This window comes from Danio rerio, chromosome 8 (genome assembly GCF_049306965.1).
Source record: "Danio rerio strain Tuebingen ecotype United States chromosome 8, GRCz12tu, whole genome shotgun sequence".
Taxonomy (NCBI): Eukaryota; Metazoa; Chordata; class Actinopteri; order Cypriniformes; family Danionidae; genus Danio; species Danio rerio.
The window spans coordinates 49,525,401-49,545,681 of record NC_133183.1 but is presented as its reverse complement, the minus strand read 5'-3'; the positions used below and the strand labels follow the sequence as shown (position 1 = coordinate 49,545,681).

General features: G+C 35.4%; 1 protein-coding gene across 20 annotated transcripts in view; it reads right to left on the bottom strand.

Annotated features, from left to right (window-relative positions):
* The window catches only part of gpat2 (glycerol-3-phosphate acyltransferase 2, mitochondrial), a 138,844-nt gene that overhangs the window by 71,295 nt on the left and 47,268 nt on the right, over positions 1-20,281 (bottom strand). For 12 of the 20 annotated variants that reach the window (NM_001089380.2, XM_073909557.1, XM_073909567.1 and 9 more), the window contains 3 exons: positions 19,090-19,200; positions 8,745-8,879; positions 1,560-1,659 (listed from right to left, as the gene is read on the bottom strand). In NM_001089380.2, coding sequence (NP_001082849.1) covers positions 1,560-1,659; positions 8,745-8,879; positions 19,090-19,200 — 346 coding nt within the window. The remainder of the gene's footprint in view (positions 1-1,559; positions 1,660-8,744; positions 8,880-19,089; positions 19,201-20,281) is intronic. The other 8 variants (XM_073909562.1, XM_073909570.1, XM_073909559.1 and 5 more) reach the window with 1 other exon arrangement.

Genomic DNA, 20,281 nt, shown 5'->3' with positions numbered 1-20,281 from the left:
ATTCATGAATATGATTTGTGTATTTATGAATCGCTGTTTGAATTCACAAAATGGATTTGTGTATTTATGAATCACGGTTTAAATTCACGAATTGGATTTGTGAATTTTTTAATCGTGTTTTGAATTGACCAATTGAATTTGGGTATTAATGAATCTTGTTTTGAATTTACGAATTGGATTTGTGTATTTATGAATCGTGTTTTAATTGTGTATTTGTGAATTGTGTTTTGAATTTATGAATATGATGTGTATTTAGGAATCGCCATTGGAATTCACGAAATGGATTTGTGTATTTATGAATCGTGGTTTAAATTCACAAATTGGATTTGTGCATTTTTTAATGGTGTTTTGAATTGACCAATTGAATTTGTGTATTAACAAATCTTGTTTTGAATTTACGAATTGGATTTGTGTATTTTTGAATTGCAATTAGAATTTAAGCATTGGATGTGTAATTTTGAATCATGCTTTGAATTTGTATCTTTTTGAATCATGTTTTGAATTTGTGAATGGATTTGTCTTTTTGAATCATGTTTTGAATTTGTGTATTTTTGAGTCAAGTTTTGAATTTGTGAACTGAATTTGTGAATTTCTCAATCATGTTTCGAATTTGTGAGTTTTTGAATCATGTTTTAAATTCGTGAATTGGAGTTTGTAAATGTAAATTGTGTCGTGAATGCATGAATTATATTTCGTCAATGTATTATTTTTAAGATCTGGCTCTATAGATAAATAGATGGTCATTGTGACAGACAAAAAGATAGACTGACCAATGTACCAATAAAAGGCAAATACATTGACAGACAGACAAACATACAGACAGGCATAGCGATAGACAAAGATACAAACAGGCAGTCAGATAGATGGACAGACTTTCAGTTGAGTTAAACAGACTTTCATGTTGAGCTGAAACATATCAGTTCTTTTCAGGTGGGTGTATGTGATCTGCAAGCGAGCTCAATGTTTTCAAGAGTGATGCACGTAGATTCAGGCCAAAGAGCTGATTTCTGGTCATGTTGTGGGGTGCGCGTTTAATTGGTTCTAAAATCATGAGGTCTGATTGGTTCTCTGATGTTTTGTTTCATATTGCACTTCGACCTAATGGAGAAATCACACAATCGAACGCTACAAAAAGCTTTTCAAAGTGTGCTTTTACTTCCATATAAAGGGTTATGTGTGACCAAAAGCCTGAGGTGGAAAACCTGACTGCAATAAAAATAAATGTGTAAACAGGATAAATGGAGCAATAGATTGGGAGGGAGAGGGAGAGAGAAAGAGAGAAACAAAAAGAGCATTTTGATATAGAGAGCAACCTTCAGCTTCATATATTTAAATTGCAATATCATCCAGAATAACTGAGTTTGGGTCCAAAAAAATAAGAATAAATAAGAAAAAAGTGAGAGAAAGCTGAAGAAAAATAGTGGTGAAAGAAGAAAAGCAGTAAAGGCTAATGAGATATAAGAAGAGTGAAGGCAATTGATGCATTAAGCACCGGATGCCGTCAGCAAGGGGAAACCGGTGATATGAGAGAAGGTAATAAAGGCTGAATGTATTGTTACCAGTTGTGTGGAACGGCGTAAGGCTGCCACCTGGTTAAGGTTGATCTGCACATTGCAGAACATTAAATCGAAGATCTTCAGCAGCAACCAGTTCACCAGCCTAAGGGAGAGTTTGATGAGAAATCAATTGAGAAATCCAGAAAATGCTTTTGTTGTAAACAGCTGAAGGCAGAATATAATACATTTACATAGGCCACCAATACTCCAATTTTAATACCGTTAAGACAATACTCTTACAAGAAACAATACAATAGTCTACAGTGTAAACAGCGATTGCCTTAATCTGACTAAAGATCAAAATAAACAGAAATTGGAATAAGATGTGGAATATTCCTATTTTAGTCACATAATTGAAGTACAGACATGTGAACACCTTAATCAAACTGTTAACTTTTTAATCGTTTTGTAGTTTTTTCCTCATTTTGGGACAGGATGTACACAAGGCAGTTCTCAGGCATTTGATGACAAACAAATGAGAATGGCTTAAAGCCAAAAACCACATTTTTGGTGTGAGCTGAAAATGACGACTATGCTCTCATCCAGTACCAGTACCATCCAGTACCAGTAAGTTTGCCACCATGGCATGGATGAAAAGTTAGTGAATAAAAATAGAGAAGATCTGCACTTGAGCAGCGTGTATTTGAGGGCATGCAAGAAGTTTTCTGCACTTACAGAGGAAATCGGTGGGCAAGCAAAGAGATTCATGTTCGTATTACATTAAATGCCATCTCGACTTGTAATACTGTACTCATTCTGCACTAATTTGCTGAAGGTGCAGCTGTGGTGCAGTGGGGAGTTTGCATCTTTAATAATCTATGACAGTTTGCGTTCATTGAACAGTAAGTATGATTAATAAATCCATATAAGACAATACCGTAAAAGTCATATCTCGTATTCAGTTTCGGCCTCGGGCACGATTTGCACTCAAACTAAGCGTATCGCATCTGAGCCCAAGAGAACCGTGCTCTGGCACACCTCTTCCAACCGGGCCAGGGCAGGCCAAGTGAACCGTGCCTGAGCCCGATTCAGAGCACATACACTTCTCAAACGATCCGGGAAACGGGCCTGGGCACAGTTCGGATAGCTTTGTGTGAGTACGCCCTAACGCTCTGGCGTTGTTGACCGATGATAAATACTGAAAACAGCAGCAGTGATCACAGCTGATCCATGATAGATGCGGAGGAGAAAACTCGCTATGCAGACAAGCTTGTGTCTGTATCCAGAAGTTTCGCTGTAACAGCAGAGAGGAAACTTTACCTCATGACAGCAGGGGCTTCTGCTGTGTCAGTGAAAGACTGGAGGCAGTAAATTGTGCACAAATTGTGCACAAATTCTGCATTTTTTTAAGTAACGTAGTTGGAGAATTTTAAATACTCACACTCGACTCTCTGGCCATAGTAAGCTACCGCCGATATAGCACATATGAGATAAATGACATCAGTAAATAATAACCGTTTATGATTATTACTCAACAGATACCGAATTGTCCGCATCTGCATCGCGGTGCAATAAAAAAACTATTAATTTTGACACCCCAAATTAATTATTATTTATTTATTTATTTATGATAGTATTGCAAGCATGCAATATTCTAGAAATCAGAGATTTGAAATGACCAACTTCTCTGGCTATGGCTGTAAGGCTCATCCATTCAGCATTCATCAGGACAGCCTGCTGTCAGAGGGTTTAGGTCACTTTCAAACACCTCACTATCTTGCAAAGTCAATGAAAACTGGAAAAGCTGCCAGTTAAATACGATTTGTCAGATAAATTATGCAAAACAAATTTAGCTTATTCAATTCACCTGTGCCTTATGTCTTCGGACTGTGGGGGAAACCGGAGCACCCGGAGGAAATCCCGGCAAAAACGGGAGATCATGCACACTCCACACAGAAACACCAACTGACCCAGCCGGGGCTCAAACCAACATCCTTCTTGCTGTGAGGCGACAGTGCTAATTACTGAGCCACAGTGCCGATTGTGTATGTATATATTTTTTCAAATATATACTTTTTATATTGTGCTTCCGTGCATAGTATATGTAACCCATAAATTAAGTTAAATATTAATTTGATAAATTCACATGGAGCTACAATATGTAGTAATGTCATATATAAGAAAATTACTTACTCTCTTACTTTGATCTCCACTGTATACCTTCAGTCTGATACAAAAAAATGTAAGACAATCCAAGCCAAATAAACCACTGATTAATGTATAAAGCAGAAAAACATTTTAAAGTGTCACTGTTACAGTATTTTAAAACATCTTAATTTTGTTTTTGAACTTCTACAATAAGTTTCATCTAACCTTTAAAAACATTTCTATTTTCTGACTGCAGTCTCACTGTTTTTTAGGTGTCAATAACAGTTTAAATGTTTCTTTCAGGAGGCAGTAACTCCATTTATTCTGCACTTTTGGTCTGTGAAACTCTTCAATCGGCTACATTACACGCTATATGAAAGCTAACAAGCATACAAAGGGAACTTGAAAAGTAATTCACGGAACACTTTAAAACAAACTCAATATGCACCAACAATCTGCCATTTCTCTTATTATGTATACTGGAAGTCGTTGTGATCAAGGCTGAGATGAATTGAAAAAAAATATGCAAAACACAAATAAAGATAAAAAAAAATAATGAAATATTATATATTTAAGAAATAAATGGGCAGAGTTTTCTTTACAATAAAAATGGCAGCACTTTACAACAAGGTTGTATTAGTAATACGAACAAACAACAAATCATACATTTATTATACTATGTATTAACTTTTAATAATTACTGTCAATGTCAGGTAAAGGAAATAAATTTGTTCATTGTTAGTTCATGTTAATTTATAGTTTATTAACTGACGTTAACAAACAATGAACATATAAAGTTCATCATTAATTAATGTTAGTAAATGTAGTTAGCACAAGAACTAACATTAACTAGGCAACCAAGTCGCTGATTCAAGCCTCGGCTGGGTCAGTTGGCATTTCCGTGTGGAGTTTGCATTTTCTCCCTGTGTTCGCGTAGGTTTCCTCTGCATGCTCCGGTTTCCTCTGCATGCTCCGGTTTCACCCACAAGTCCAAAGACATTTGGTATATGTGAAATGGGTAAGCTAAATCAAAGACTATAGAATCCACAAGACTTGTCACTTGTATAGTTTTGAATGGGGAAAAGTGTAACGGTCAATATGGCGAATGAAGCCCCACCTACTAGCACAGTAACCAATTATTGATCACTATAGATTGACGTTTCTCCATGCAGAAGCTGTGCTTTTACGACAGTTTGATGATCAACAAACGCACTGGAATCTCAGCAAATACGTGCTTTTACAGACATAAGAAATATATCAATGTTTATATATTTTGTATTATTAAGATTTCCTTTCCTTTTTCTCTTACGTTTGTATTCTTTAGCTGTCAAAATAATACTTCACGTCTATAGAAGAAAGAGTTAATAAAGATAGAGAATGTGTAACATCATATTCATCAAAAGACGGTTTATGTGTAACCGCACCGGTCCGAGCAGGGAGCGAGCCGGCGATACCAGCATGGGAGACAAATGCTCCGAGGATGCTACAGATTGCAGAACGTCTGTCCCTGTATCCAAGGAGTGAGGTTTACGCGATCACCAGCTGGCTTCCATTAAATAAGGGCAAAAAATAGATGACTAAAATCTCATTCACTCATTTTACTCATACTTTTTATCATTTATAATGTCCAAGGCATTGATATTAAAATTAAATACTACTTTTGTGCCTTTATTAGCTTCTTTCTCGCCTGTTTACTGGGTTAAAAATCTTACATTAATCCATCTCCACCTGCTGGTGAAAGCTAGAGCAGCTGGCAATCTTCAATCTATTGCTTTTCCTGCAGTTCCAGGATGTAATGTTGAATTTTAACAGTCGAATTTGATCCACTGAATTTATGGAAGCGAATATTTGAACTGAAATAAAATGAACTGAAAATGACCTTTTGAATATTATACATTGTATTTTTAAAGGGTATTGAATATTTTGTAAGTGAAATCTGGAAATTAAATCTGAATTAATGAATTTTTAAGTATGAAAAGTGTTTGAAATATTTTGCATTGAAATATTCACAGCTTAAATAAACAGCTATGTTAAATTTCAGGACCTAAAAATACAAACCCTGGAATTCAAGACATTTAAATGCAAGAACTTGTTAATATTTTTTTCAGTTTGTGCTATTCAACAAGCTTTATAATTCAAGACTTTTGGCATTGATTTTGTTCCATATATATCCACATAAAGCTTAAAATCAGTGCTTTTAAATGAACCCGGTGCACTTGAAAACAAAAGTTTTTAGGTTTTGTCATAAATATGTATAAATAGAACACGACGGTCCAGTCAAACATGCATCACATGACAGCAACTACTCAAACGGCTACTTTGTTTACTGCTGTTGCAAGGTGACGGTCACGAAAACACTGCGCTGAGATGGAAAGACGTCTGCACATCACAGTCATTCTGCTTTTACTGAAGCTTTTGTTTCTGGACACACAGAAAACGACTCGCGTCTTTCTCTGCCTTAAAATACTATAAACATTCAGAACATTACACAGTGTCTACAGAAGCTGTTTTTGGAGGAGACAAGCAGAAATTATCACTGTGTTGGCCCTGGCTCAGTCCAGCTTGTCACCAATCTACAATACGCGACACACACACACACACACACACACACACACACACACACACACACACACACACACACACACACACACACACACACACACACACACACACACATACACACACACACACACACACTCACACACACAACACACACAACACACACAACACACACACATACACACACACACACACACTCACACACACAACACACACACAACACACACACACGAATGAACGTTATGAGAACGATAGTTTGTTGTACAGTTGGCGGTTCACTTCCGTTATTTGGTACGATTGCATTCATATCAGAAGTAAACCATACCAGAGTTCACAAGATAAAAAATGCGCACCTGAGTTTAGAAGACACGTTCACACTAGCTAAAAGTACCGTACTTTGACGTCAAAAGAACCTGGGCTCGGACCAAAAATGCTAGTGTGAAAGCACCCTTAAAAATGAATCTTATGAGATAGATGTTGTTTCATTTTATTGGTGCTCACAAATATGTAATGTAATCGTAAGCTTGGCTAACAGTTTAGGAGAATTTGACATTTCCCCATTCAGACAAAATGCCCAAGCATACTGTCTGAAAGGCGTTTCAAAGATGGCCGCCAAGTGAAATGACTTGCCTTAAAGGGACTTTGGCTAAGTTGTCCGTAGTGTATGTGTGTATGTCCTGGTCCTCCAGGTTGGGGGTTGTGCGTTGTTTTTTTTTTTTTAATAGTAGGTTATACAATCGCACCAAAACACATTAAAAGGTAAGTGAATTATAACAGTGCAAACTTTTCTGTAATCGTAGTAGTGCTGTGCGTTATTTGTTAAACCCTTTAAGGTTACATGCTGACTGACTGACAGGGTGCGTGAGACCAGTAAATACGGTGTAGCTTTTAGTGAAGATGAACACAGTTTTCATAATTATACTTTACAAATAAATGTCTATGGTTCTGCATAAAATGACTTTATCTTGGTGAAGTTTATAGACGTTTTACTTTATTTGTGCCGCCTTGTAGGTCTATTGGAGACATTCATAAATATTCCTAGCAAATCTAATATATGTTTGAAACAATTGTTACATAAATGCATTAAATCGCACTTCAGCAGTGTTTATTTGAGAGCGCACAAGAAAATCTGCACTTGAACAGAGAAAATTAGGGTGCAAGCAAAGAAATGTGCATGCTTGTATTGCATGAATGCGACTTGTAATACCATAGTATTAAAAATATAATAAAAATAACACCATAGTAGTTGGCAGATCTGTGTAAAAGGTCTGCTGCCACAGCTGGAAAAAATCCTAGAGGAAACACTGCAATAAATAGACCGATTTAACCTTACTGCCTTATCTTAGTTTTGGAAGAACCTTCCCCTCCCCCTTTTTCTTCTGGTGAAAGTCTTATTTGTTTTATTTCGGCTAGAATAAAAGCAGTTTTTAATTTTTTAAAAACCATTTTAAGGTAAAAAATTATAAGCCCCTTTATGTATTTTTTTTTCTGATAGTCTACAGAGCAAACCATTGTTATACAATGACTTGCCTAATTACCCTAATCTGCCTAGTTAACCTAATTAACCCAGTTAAGCCTTTAAATGTCTCTTTAAGCTGTATGAAAGTGTCTCAAAAATAGCTAAAATATTATTTACTGTCATCATAGCAAAGATAAAAAAATTTAGTTATTAGAAATGAGTTACTAAAAATATTATGTTTAGAAAAGTGTTGAAAAAAAATCTTCTCTCCGTTAAACAGAAATTGGGGAAAAAAATAAACAGGGAGACTTCTAATTCAGGGGGGCTAATAATTCTGACTTCAACTGTACTTGATCTTAGACCTCCTCACATATTAGTTGACCATCTCCGAGCTCAGGGTTCTCTCCTGGGACAGCATGCCAAACCTGCTAATAGTGTCAAGCAATATCTAAGTGTGAACTCTTGAAAGGCATTTTAAGAACATGTGCATGTCTTTTAAATGCCAGAGAATTTAGAAGTGAAGGAATAACCAGAGTGGATATTATGAATAATTTAACGTGAACTTCCTTATCAGATATACAAAGCCTGCTTGGAAAAGTTAAAATTGATCCTTGAATAACCTAAAACAGCACATGCTGCCTTCATTACAACTATAATATTGTACCTTCTCTGTAATTACATAATGCAGTTACGCAGCTTTTGTGACCTTGTATTAACCGAAAAGCTTTTAAAAATTTGTGTCATACTTCAAAATTTGTGTCATACTTTAAAAAAAGCTCATAGACAATTATAAAGATGCAAAAGAATTCACATGTTCGATGTCACAAGTTTGCTTATTTGATTAGCAACTAAGACATTTCTTCATTTGGACAATTCCTTCAAAGAATCCAAGTAGTTTCAATTGGATTTTCAAACTCAGATTCAATAGATTCAACTTATCAAGGAATGTTATTGAGTCTAAAGAAACGATGGCTCTTTAAAACAGTCACTTTTCGATTGCGTAACATTCCATTGATTTGGTTTTTGGCTGACAGAAGAATAAACAAGTGATTTGCATTGAGAATGAGCTTTTACATTCAGACCTGAGTAAGCTGGGAGAGATGAAGGTCTGTGTGACGGCCAGAATTGTGTCTAAATGACCTCTGACCTCAGGCATCTCCAGCTCCATGGCTTTGGTCTCATCTGAGGAACATGCCGTCACTAAAGCCTTCTTCACTCTAGATGAAAACACACACAAACACACACCGAGTCACAGGACAACAGACCGCAGAGTAAACAAAGGGCATATTGTTTGACTGATCATCACATAAACACCAGGCAAACACACCAACGCCACTTATGCCTGCAGACTGGAAAACACACCGAAGCTGTTCGAGACCATAAAAAGTTTATTTAAATGTTAGGGGCCTAAATTGAGTTAGGTGAACGGAGCGAGGGTGTGGTGGCAGGGTTGAACCAAGGTGAAAAGCAAACAAAATAAAAGTCAGCAAGGCTTATGTGGCACAGGGCTGACATTACCATGAAATCAATGCTAGGTCACAATTTAGGCGGTCTGTCGTAATGTTTTTGAATGCAAGAATAACCTAATGCAAACTCTTCTCTCAGAGAACAATCTATAGGGGAACATTTACTTACTGTTTTCAGACTATTTATCGAGTGCTTTAACAAAACAGATTTTAAAGCAACTGGTTGACTATCCTTTTTCTGGTGTGCATAATATTAAATCTGTTCAAGCTTGACTATTGTTTTTTGAATTTGTGTAATTGATAGCCATTGTAAAATAGGCATGGGCAATAACCGGTTTTAAGGTTTACAGGAACTCTTGAAATTGACATTTTTCTGACATGTTTGCCAAGCAGAGCTTGCTAACTGCATTTCACTTAAAGGTGCAATAGGTGATTAGGTGAGTAGGACATTTTTTGTTGTGCTGGTGGAAAGTCTCTTCGCATTCCTATAGTAATGATTAAAGTAAATAATCTAAATGTATTTATATGTATTTTTATAGTTTGGGTAAGACATAAGACTAACAATAATGTTCATTCAATTAAAAATTGTCGGGCCGATAATTCCCATAAGTAGCCCAAGCTGTCAACAAATTTAGATTTACATCTGCGCACCCATTTACGCAGATCCGCAGATTCGCCTTTTGAGCATTCACATACACAAGAGGGAGAGAGAGAGAGAGAAAGAGAGAGAGAGATAGAGATTAGATTTTACAAATCCTTTTATTAACGAGCAATTATTTAACAATTGATTTACAGCTCAATTCAATTCATTTATAAAAAACAGCTCTTCATTAATGACAGAACACAAGCCATCATCGCAACACCATTCAATTTTAAACACATTAATTGCTTTCATCATTTTATAGTAATTAAAATCAACAATAATTCTTGATTTTACTAGGTTTTTAAAAACTACTACAATGTTTTTACCATTCCTCTTTTCTATTTCATTTTTTCTTGTAATATAAATAGCTGATTTTGCTTGACCAAAAATAAAATTCAATAATTGACATTTATATTTGTTTTGTCTTTTATATTTAAAACCTAATATAAAACATTGTTTCGTAAATAAAAAACCAAGTAAAGAAACTAAAACATTTAAAAGATCAAACAGAGGAGCAAGTCTTTTACAATACATAAAACAGTGAAAAATTGTTTCCCTTTCTAAACAAAACGGACATTGATCACTCACACTAGAATTTATTTTAGTCACAAATGCATTAACAGCTATAGCACCGTGTAAAATTCTCCACTGCAAATCCCCCGATCTTTTATTCAATGGTGGTTTATACAATATTCTCCATTCTGGTTTTTCTTCTTCTACTAAACACAGTTTATCTCTCCACACAGTGTCAGATCTCTCTTTTAAAGTACACTTATTATTTAGTTTCACAATATTTTTATAAAGCACTTTCCCTTTAACTGTACTAAAATCAACATTCCCATTTTCCTTAAAACATAACAATGGACTATTAATCCCAGAATTTTCAATCTTAGGTGTAAGTCTAATGTCTGGGAAACAATCTTGATCATTAGGGAAAATAATACCTTGACTGTAACCTTCAATTAAATTTTTTTCTTTTTCATTTAAAAAACTTTTCAAAACATTCAAAAATTTTGTAACAAACCTCACCGATCTAATTCCCATATATAAAGCAACATTTTCTGCATCTCTTAGTCCAAAACCCGCCTTGTCAACAATGTCTCTTAGTTTGGTCATTTTGTTGGAAATAAGCAATTCTTTTAGTCCTGGGGTATCATCTTTTGTTACATCAAGGCGACTGCCAAGAAGTACTGGTTCTTCAAGCAGCCAGAAAAGAGATGTTGTTGAATCTGCCTGCGAATGTTTAAAAAGTCCCCATACTTTAAAAATACTTTTGTAAAAAGAAGGTATTCCAGTCAGATCTAGATGCACATTATCTGTCAAAAAAAGTGACGCATGAAGATTCAAGCCATTTATTCCACGTAGGATGCATTGAGCTAAAGGCCTCCACACGAGATTTTCAGGCCCATACAACAACTTCTGAACGAATTGTAGTCTATATGTGGCTCCCCTGCTCACAAGATTCACCAACCCTTGGCCACCTTCATCTCTTGGCAGAAACAGAACACTTTGAGGTGTCCAGTGCAAATTGTCCCAAAAGAAGTTGACCAGTTCTCCTTGAATTTTTGGTAAGAGTCCAGCAGGTGGATCAACACAAGCAAGTTTATGCCACATAGAGGAACTCACCAAATTGTTAATAATGAGTGTTCGTCCTCTGTAAGAAAGTTGTGGGAGCAACCATTTCCACTTCTGTAAACGACTTTGAATTTTTTCAAGCAATCCGTTCCAGTTTTGTTGAACAAAGTCACTTTCACCTAGGTAAACTCCAAGGTATTTTAAAAAACCCCTCTTCCATTTTAATCCTCCAGGTAATAAGGGAGGGTCTCTTTTCCAGTCACCTATGAGAAGTGCTTCACTTTTTTCCCAATTAACTTTAGCAGAAGAAATCTTTTTAAAATTGTTAATAATACATTCCAGTCTTCTTACATCATCAGTGTTAGTTATAAAAACAATAACATCATCTGCATATGCTGAAAGTTGCACTTGAGCATTACAGTGGGGTATAGAAAAACCTTTTAATTCCGCTCTTATTCTGTGTAGAAGAGGTTCAATGGCAATGGAATATAACATTCCTGACATAGCACAACCCTGTCTAACACCTCTCTGTACATCAAAAGGAGCGCTTAAACCACCATTGATTTTGAGTACACTTTGAATGTTACTATACATTACCTCAATCATTTTTATAAAATGAGTACTAAAACCAAAAACCTTTAAAACTTTTTTCAAATACTCATGTTCAACACGATCAAAAGCTTTCTCTTGATCTAATGAGATCAATCCACAATTAATACCAAATAATTTAGCAACTTCTAACGCATCCCTAATTAAAAAAATATTATCAAAAATTGATCTATTTGGTATAGAGTAATTTTGATTAGGCTGTATAATTTGGTCCAGTACTTTACTTAGTCTTACAGCTAAAGCCTTTGATAAAATTTTATAATCTGAACACAAAAGTGACACAGGTCTCCAGTTACCTATTTTTTGAAGATCTCCTTTTTTGGGTAAAAGAGTAATAACTGCTCTTCTACAACTCAAAGGCAATGATCCTTTATTTAAACTGTCATTTAAAACTAAAAACAAATCTTCACCAATCACTGGCCATAAAACTTTATAAAAATCAACAGGAATTCCATCAATGCCAGGCGATTTGCCATTTTCCATGCTCATCATTACTGTATATAATTCATCTTGTGATATAGGCAGCTCAAGCATTGCATTGGATTCATCATCAACTTTAGAGAGATTTTCAAAAAAAAACTGAGTTTTCAACATCCCTCTGTAATACTTCACATTTATATAAAGATGAATAAAAATTAACTGCATATTTGCGAATCTTACTAGAATCTGTAATATCTTCTCCTGTTTCAGACTTTAGTGAATGTATTAATCGGCTTTTTCCATTCTTTTTTTCCAAATTGAAGAAAAATTTTGAAGGTGCATCCATTTCTGAAATATTTTGAAACCGAGAACGAATTAAAGCACCCTTTGCTTTTACATTCAATAGATCTGCAAGTAAATCTTTTTTAGTTTTACTTTCTTCAAAATCAGTGCTATTATTTGTAGAAGCTGTTGTATTTAAAAGTTCTGTTATACTTTTTTCTAACTCTTTCATTGCTCGCATTGTTTCTTTAGTAACATTAAAAGTGTACTCTTTACATAACTGTTTAATTTGTATTTTCCCGCAATCCCACCATTGTTGCAGTGAAGAATACATTTGTTTTTGTTTTTTAAAATTTTCCCAAAAAACAGAAAAAAATTCTTTAAAATTTTCATCATTTAAAAGTGATGTATTAAAGTGCCAGTATGCACTTTTTACTTTCACCGAATTGACAAAAATCTTACAAATAACCGCACAGTGGTCAGAAAACCCAACAGGAATTATACGACAATCTTTGACATAATTTATTTGAAACTTAAACATATAGAACCTGTCAAGTCTTGCCATAGAAATTTGGTTATCTTTGCTATGTACCCAAGTATATTGTCTATCATTTAAATGTACATTTCTCCACACATCACATAAATCACAAACTTGTACTAAATTCTTCATTTCTTTCTGTGAAGCATTATGTGGTTCTAAATGATTTCTATCCATTTTATCATTTTCTGTGCAATTAAAATCTCCACCTAAAAACAATAAATCTTCTGAATCTACATTATTGATAACATCACAAAACTTCTTTAAAAAAATTATTCTTTCAGCTCCTTTATTAGGAGCATAAATATTTAAAAACACCATTGTTGCATGTTCAAACTTGACTTTGACTTTCAAAAAACGGCCTTTAACTATTTCTTCTGTTTCAACAGACAGTGGAGACACTGTCTTAGAAAACAAAACAGCTACTCCTCCACTGTTGTAAGCCAAATGGCTCATAAAAATCTGACCATCCCAATCTTTCTTCCAGTTTATTTCATTAAGATTGTCACTATGTGATTCTTGAATAAACGTGACATCTAGGCGTTTCATTTTTATGAATTCAAATAAACACATTCTTTTCTGACTGTCTCTAGCACCATTTAAATTGAGAGTTCCAATGTTAAACACCCTCATAGTAAATGATGTTTTAAAAATAAAAGAAACAATCAGAAATACTGCAACCTTAACCAAGAACAAATTACACCAAATCTGGTTTTTCATCATTAAGGAGGTTTTTTTTCTTTACTTTACCCACTAATTTCCTTAGACGATAAACCTCTGTGTCTATGAATGCACCTTCTCTAGTCAGAATCTTTACATCTTTCACGAAAGCAGAAACATCTTCAAAATAATCCTCAGCCTCCACGTTTGGTAAAAATTTTGTTTCCCTCAGAAATTTCTTGATTCCCTCAGCCGTATATCTTTGTGTTTGACTTTCACTTTCATTTTGCGATGAAAAGGAATAAACTGAAGAACTGGAATCAGAAGAATCAGCATCGTTATCTGATATTATATAATCAGCCTTACTCTTGTCTTTTTTTGCTTGTTTGATCATTTTGTTTTCACTGACTTTTTTTCTTTTATTAGGAACTTTAAAGATTTGCTCTGGTTCAATTTCCATTTCCACTATCCCTTCACCTGTACTTTCCTTAGCTGTTCCAGCTGTGGAAAAAGTTGCCTTTTGGCTACTTGTGTCATCCTTAGAATTAATTGAGGTTTGAACAGCAGACGAGCCTGCTACTACCTCTGCCATAGTAGGAGCCACCGCACCTCCCCCGCCTCTCTCCTCAGAGACCGCAGCATCAGCCGCAGGTGCAGCGGCATCTACCGCGACAGACGCAGCCGCAGAAGACTCGCCTTGTACGTCTCCCTGACCTGTCTCACCTCCACTTGTACACGATCGAATTAAATGCCCAATTTTTCCGCACCCGAAGCACTTCATTATGCTCTCGGATGTTGCGTAAATGGTGTAATTGAACCCATCTACTTTGACATTAAACGATAGGTTTAATTCGTCATTGTTGTCTTTCAGAATCATATAAACTTGTCTTCTAAAAGACATCACATGTTTAAGCATGGGTGATTTACACCCAAGAGCTATTTTCCTGATCGGTGAAACTAATTTGCCAAAAGAAGATAATTCTTTTGCAATGCATGCATCGGAAACAAACGGAGGTATGTTTGACACAATAATTTTCCTGGATGGACTACTAAGAGGAAGTACAGGTATGAGTTCATCATTTATCACCACTCCTTTTTGCACAATCTCATTAGTTTTTTCTATCGTGTTCAAAAACAAAACAACCGCATTGTTCATCCTAGAAGCTGAAACCACCGATGAACATCCCACTACTTCGCCAACCGCTAGAATACAATCCTCCACACTGGCCTTACACATGATTTTAATTCCATGACGCCGAGTCAAACTTTCACAAACTGCGTCTCCTGACGACGCCATACCTCCCGGCAACAAAACACGCCGGGAGTAAACTCACTACACTCACAAACACTAACCAACAGCACACGTATACAAACAACAAACAACGAAAGAAAAGTTAGAAAGAGAACCATTCAAACTCACCGCACTTTCCCAACACTCGCTCACCACACACTCGCTCAGGCACATGCGCACACGCACAGAGAGAGAGAGAGAGAGAGAGAGAGAGAGAGAGACAGCAGTAAAATCAAATGCTGAATCAAAACTTTTAAAAATCCTGAATCAATATTGCCATGGCTGAAGTATTTCTATCAGACAGATAATGTTGTCTTTTAAAACTATTTTTGTCACGCATAGCTTATGTAATTTTTATTGTTACAAATAGGTTATATGCACTGAAGTGTTGTTCAGCCACTGAAATCTGGCAAAAAAACTGATGTGACTATTTTCAACTTCACAAGGGACCTTTACAGCATCTATAATGTAGATTTTCATTTAATTTAACAACAAAACATAAGTAAAGCGCACCAAGTATTCCACCTAGCCTGCTTTAATGAGATGAAGTTGATTCTATATTCACATTGGTTCATTTGACGCGCTCCATATCTTGTTGTTTACTATGCTACTTTGAATATTCGGTCTGAAATAGCACGTAAGTATGGCTTAGTAATAAGTGTAATCCCTGCACATCTCCCGCCAATCATTAAGCATACAGTAGTGGCTTTAGGACAAAGCGCATGACAGAGTGAGACCAGCGATCCTTGCATGCATGAAATATTGCACATTATGACAAGTTTTGCTTGTTACACATAGAAAACTTGCAAGATATAATACAGTTTTTTGTTCAGAATTGTAGTATTATAAAGTACTATAAAGTTTCCTAACTGGCGAATGATATGATCTGGTGGGTTGTCTACTGTCATCTTTAAGGTGCGCGCGTTTGTGATTTCAGGAGGTGTGGCTTTGGACAGCAGGGGAGAGACTGTGTTTGAAAGATATTATGCTAACAGATGTCATTTTGGCAAATCACATACTGCCCCTTTAAATGACTGCTTTAATTGATGAGTGGGAAACAATAAATAAAAAAAAATGACTGAAAATGCCAAATCAAAACAAAACACAAAATGTATTAATGTGATAAATGTGATACGGTATAGGAAAAAATATATTTTGATAAATGGTACCTAAAGTTGAAATCAACAAACTAAAAAATCCCAGACATTCCATGACTTACACAAAAAATAAGTAAATAAAAAAATTCCCTGACTTTCAATGTCTGCAACAGTCGTTGTAAAAGTCCATGGTATTACAAAAATATTTACACAAAATCAGCCTTTGGTTGTTTTAGGAGTTGTTTTAGAGTTTTTGAATGCATATTTTGTTGTTGTTTTTTGTTAATATGATTTGTCAACAAATTCTGAATATAGATATTATATAAATAAATAAACATAAAATTGGTACTATACAAAGTATTTTAGAATTAGGGCATTTACATCTGACTGTATCTCTTAATCTAAATATATGACTCACAAACATATGTTAATAACAATAAATGTACTTACGCCAACATATTGTGGCTTATGCTCATTTGCTCATGCACACAATATTTTGTAGTTCATTCTGAAGGCTTTTTTCATTCTTGATTAAAGTAAACAGAGTTTGCAGCAATTTTCTTATATAACAAACATTTACGCATTCAATGCCGCTGAGAGCAATGTTTAAATGAATATGCTAGTATGTGCTGTGCACTTCCCTCTCAATAATAAAATAACAAACAAGAAAACTGACATTAGTGAGAAAACAGGTAAAAATAAAAGCATCTGATCATAGCAATATGGATATCTCTGAACAAACTAGTAAAGTACATTTAATAGTTCTGCCTATGTAAAGCCCTGTCCACATGAAAACAGGTATTTTCAAAACCACACTTTTTTTCTATGCGATTTTGCTGTTTGTGCGTGCTATCACATGCGAAATGAGTGCCGTACAGCACCAATGAGGAGATAATAAAAAAAAATAATAATAAATTTAAAGATGTCGCCAGAGTGGCTTTTTGGTTTCTTTTCTTCAATTCAATTCAATTCAGCTTTATTTGTATAGCGCTTTTACAATGTAGATTGTGTCAAAGCAGCTTCACATAAATGGTCATAGTAACTGGAACAGTGTGGTTCAGGTTTTAGTGTTTTAAGTTCAGTTCAGTTCAGTTTAGCTCAGTTCAGTGTGATTTAATCATTACTGAGAGTTCAAACACTGAAGAGCAAATTCATCGATGCGTAGCTCTACCAATCCTGAACCATGCGAGGCTTTTCTTGTGCATCCCAGCCATCTGAAAGATTTTTTAGCATAGGGGGTAATATTGTCATCCAGCTTCACAATTTGTAATGCTGCAGTATGTATTTAAATAATGATGGTTAGTTCCTTAACCTGAAAGCTCAGATTTGATTTGATCATAATTGATTTTGTTTACAGAGGTTTACTGTATCATTATTATTGACACCTTACAGATGTTGATCTACCTTAACCTTTGCACACACTTTGTAAGTTATTTAATAAATACATTTATTTAATAATAATTAATAAATAACACTTATGTTTATTTTATTAAAGAAATTGGATATTTTGTTTAAATATTTTCGTTTTTGACTATTAAAACTGTGTTTTAGTAATGTTGGTTAATTAAAATAAAGTGGTTAAATAAATTGTTTAAAATATATTCAATATTACAGATATCAAATGATATGAAACATGATATTGTGATTTTTTTTTTTTTTTTGCAATATCATCCAGCCTTAGTTTATCAACACAAAAATGCAGTGTCAGGTGACTGAAACAGAAACTTTCTGAAAACTCTGCCCAGGGTGAAGAGTTTTTGCCTCATGACTAGGCCCACGTGTAATCTGCGCGTGCAGAATTCTGCAGAATTTCACAGATGTTCAGCCCATTATTGATTCATTTTATTTATTTGTATAAAGGTGTGTAAATTTATATTTATTCAGTTTTTAAATTATTGACTAAAATGAAAATACCTTTTAGTAAATATATTATATGACAGACTTGCTTTGTTTACCAAATAAAGTGGATCTAATTGGATTTGCCTTTTAAACATTAAATACAAGTTAATACTGCATTACTTTTTTTCATATATTAAGATTTTAGTTATGATACTCCGAAAATCATTCTGCATAAATCCGCAGATTTTTAACAACATTCTGCGCAGAAATAGCAAAAAAATAGCCGCAGATTCCATCTTGCCCTACTCATAACATCAGCATGCGTGCTGTTTTCTCCTTTCTGATTGGCCAACACGGTTGGGTTCACACCAAACACAGAAGAAGTGAATTAGGCAAATTCTGCACATTCACGACAAACATGTTGCGTATTCCGCATTGCTGATGCGCGGAATGGTAATCTATCTCTGTTCTCAAGTTTGCATTGACTTGAATGCAATATACTCGCAAAATATACTCAAATCCCTATTTGGTTTGAACTCAGTATAGAAGTGTCGTTATCGCCATCTGATGGTTTGGCAAAACGGAAGCGGGAAAAAAAACGAATTTTATAAAAATACCATGTCTGTTTGGACATGCCCTAAGACTATACTGTAATGAATCGATTTTCTTTGAATGATCGACATTGACATTCACAGAATTGTCTCATTTTTTGGCATAATATGTAGATTATAAGCTCTGGTTTCTTATGTGACAGAACAGAAGAGAGGCCTTGAGGAGCACATCTCTGCACATGAGCTAATGCAATGTCAGATTAAAGAGCCTACCAATCTTCTATATTAACAGGAGGAGTGAGAAATCTGAATTAAATCTCAATGAGTGCCTCACGGGAGCGCCTCTCAATCCTTAAATGCATATCCTCTCTCTCTTTCTCTCTCTCCCCCTCTCTCTCTCTGTCTCTACACGTGGCATGTCATCTCATCAGTGAAGAGTGCTTGAGCGACCCACACCTCTCACTGCTATGGACTCTGTGCCGTCTGTCTCCAGCCGGGCCGGGGTGAACCTCACGACCCCACACAAACAGCAAACAGCACACCCTTCTTACTAACCAGCCACGGTACCTGAAAAAGACACACACATAGACAAATACATACAATCAAACACACCCATACCCTAGTAGCAAAATAAAGAAGAAGCCCTTGCGCAAACAGGTATTGCCTCAATGGCAATAAATAAATAAACACACATTGACACAATTAAAACAAGCACTGACCAATCAGCAATAGGTGAATGCATCATATTCTCACCATAATCAGCCAATAAAATGTTAATTAGCTCAACCAATGAAAGAGCAGGCACTGATTCTGCCCTATTAATTCAAGCCGAATTAAACGCTTCAGGAGGATTTGCAGAGCTGGGCTTCTAACACCTTCTAAAGTGAAGTTGATTGAGAAGATAAACTGAGTGCTCACCAAGTCTGCTGCTCTGTGTTTTGATGCAAGAGAGAAAAATCCCATTTACCTGCGCTAACAAAGTGTTTTTCGAGAAAGTCAGAACCACTTCTTCAAGAGAAACTTCTTTCTTTTCGGGGAAACAATGACTGCTTAAGCTCAGGACACCATCTGTCAGCTACGATCACATACACACTGCTAAGTTTAGGAGTGTCATCTGCTTTTGAATGCAGGAGTGAATGCCCTGCATTATTATTCTGTGTCTGTGTGTGTGTGTTCATACACGTGTAGGGAATACAGAAGTCTCAAGGCGTTTGATGTATTGATAATCACAGCAATGTCTTATGTGGAAACATGGATAATAAATGGGTCTGTTCGATTGTGCTTACATCCAGAGAAGGCATTGAAAATCTGCTCACGTTGAGGGTGTGTTCATACCTGTAACATAAACGATATATTAAGACCCGCTTCACTTAGCATTTACATCGTTATTTTTAAAGGAGTCCCATATTTTTAATGATTGTGTGGTTGATTGTGTTTTTTGAAAGTACCAGAGCATTCTCTCATTCTTGGTGGTTTGAAAAATATCTAATTTGCCTAATTTTTTCTTACCTAATTTGTATTATTACAATACCTTTCACCCCAGACTGACACAAACAGCAGGGCTTGCTCTAGGTTTGATAAAGGTCCATCTTCCGAAAAGCGAAATATGAAAAAGACTCACGTAGCAAATTCCGTTTTCTTTTTCAAA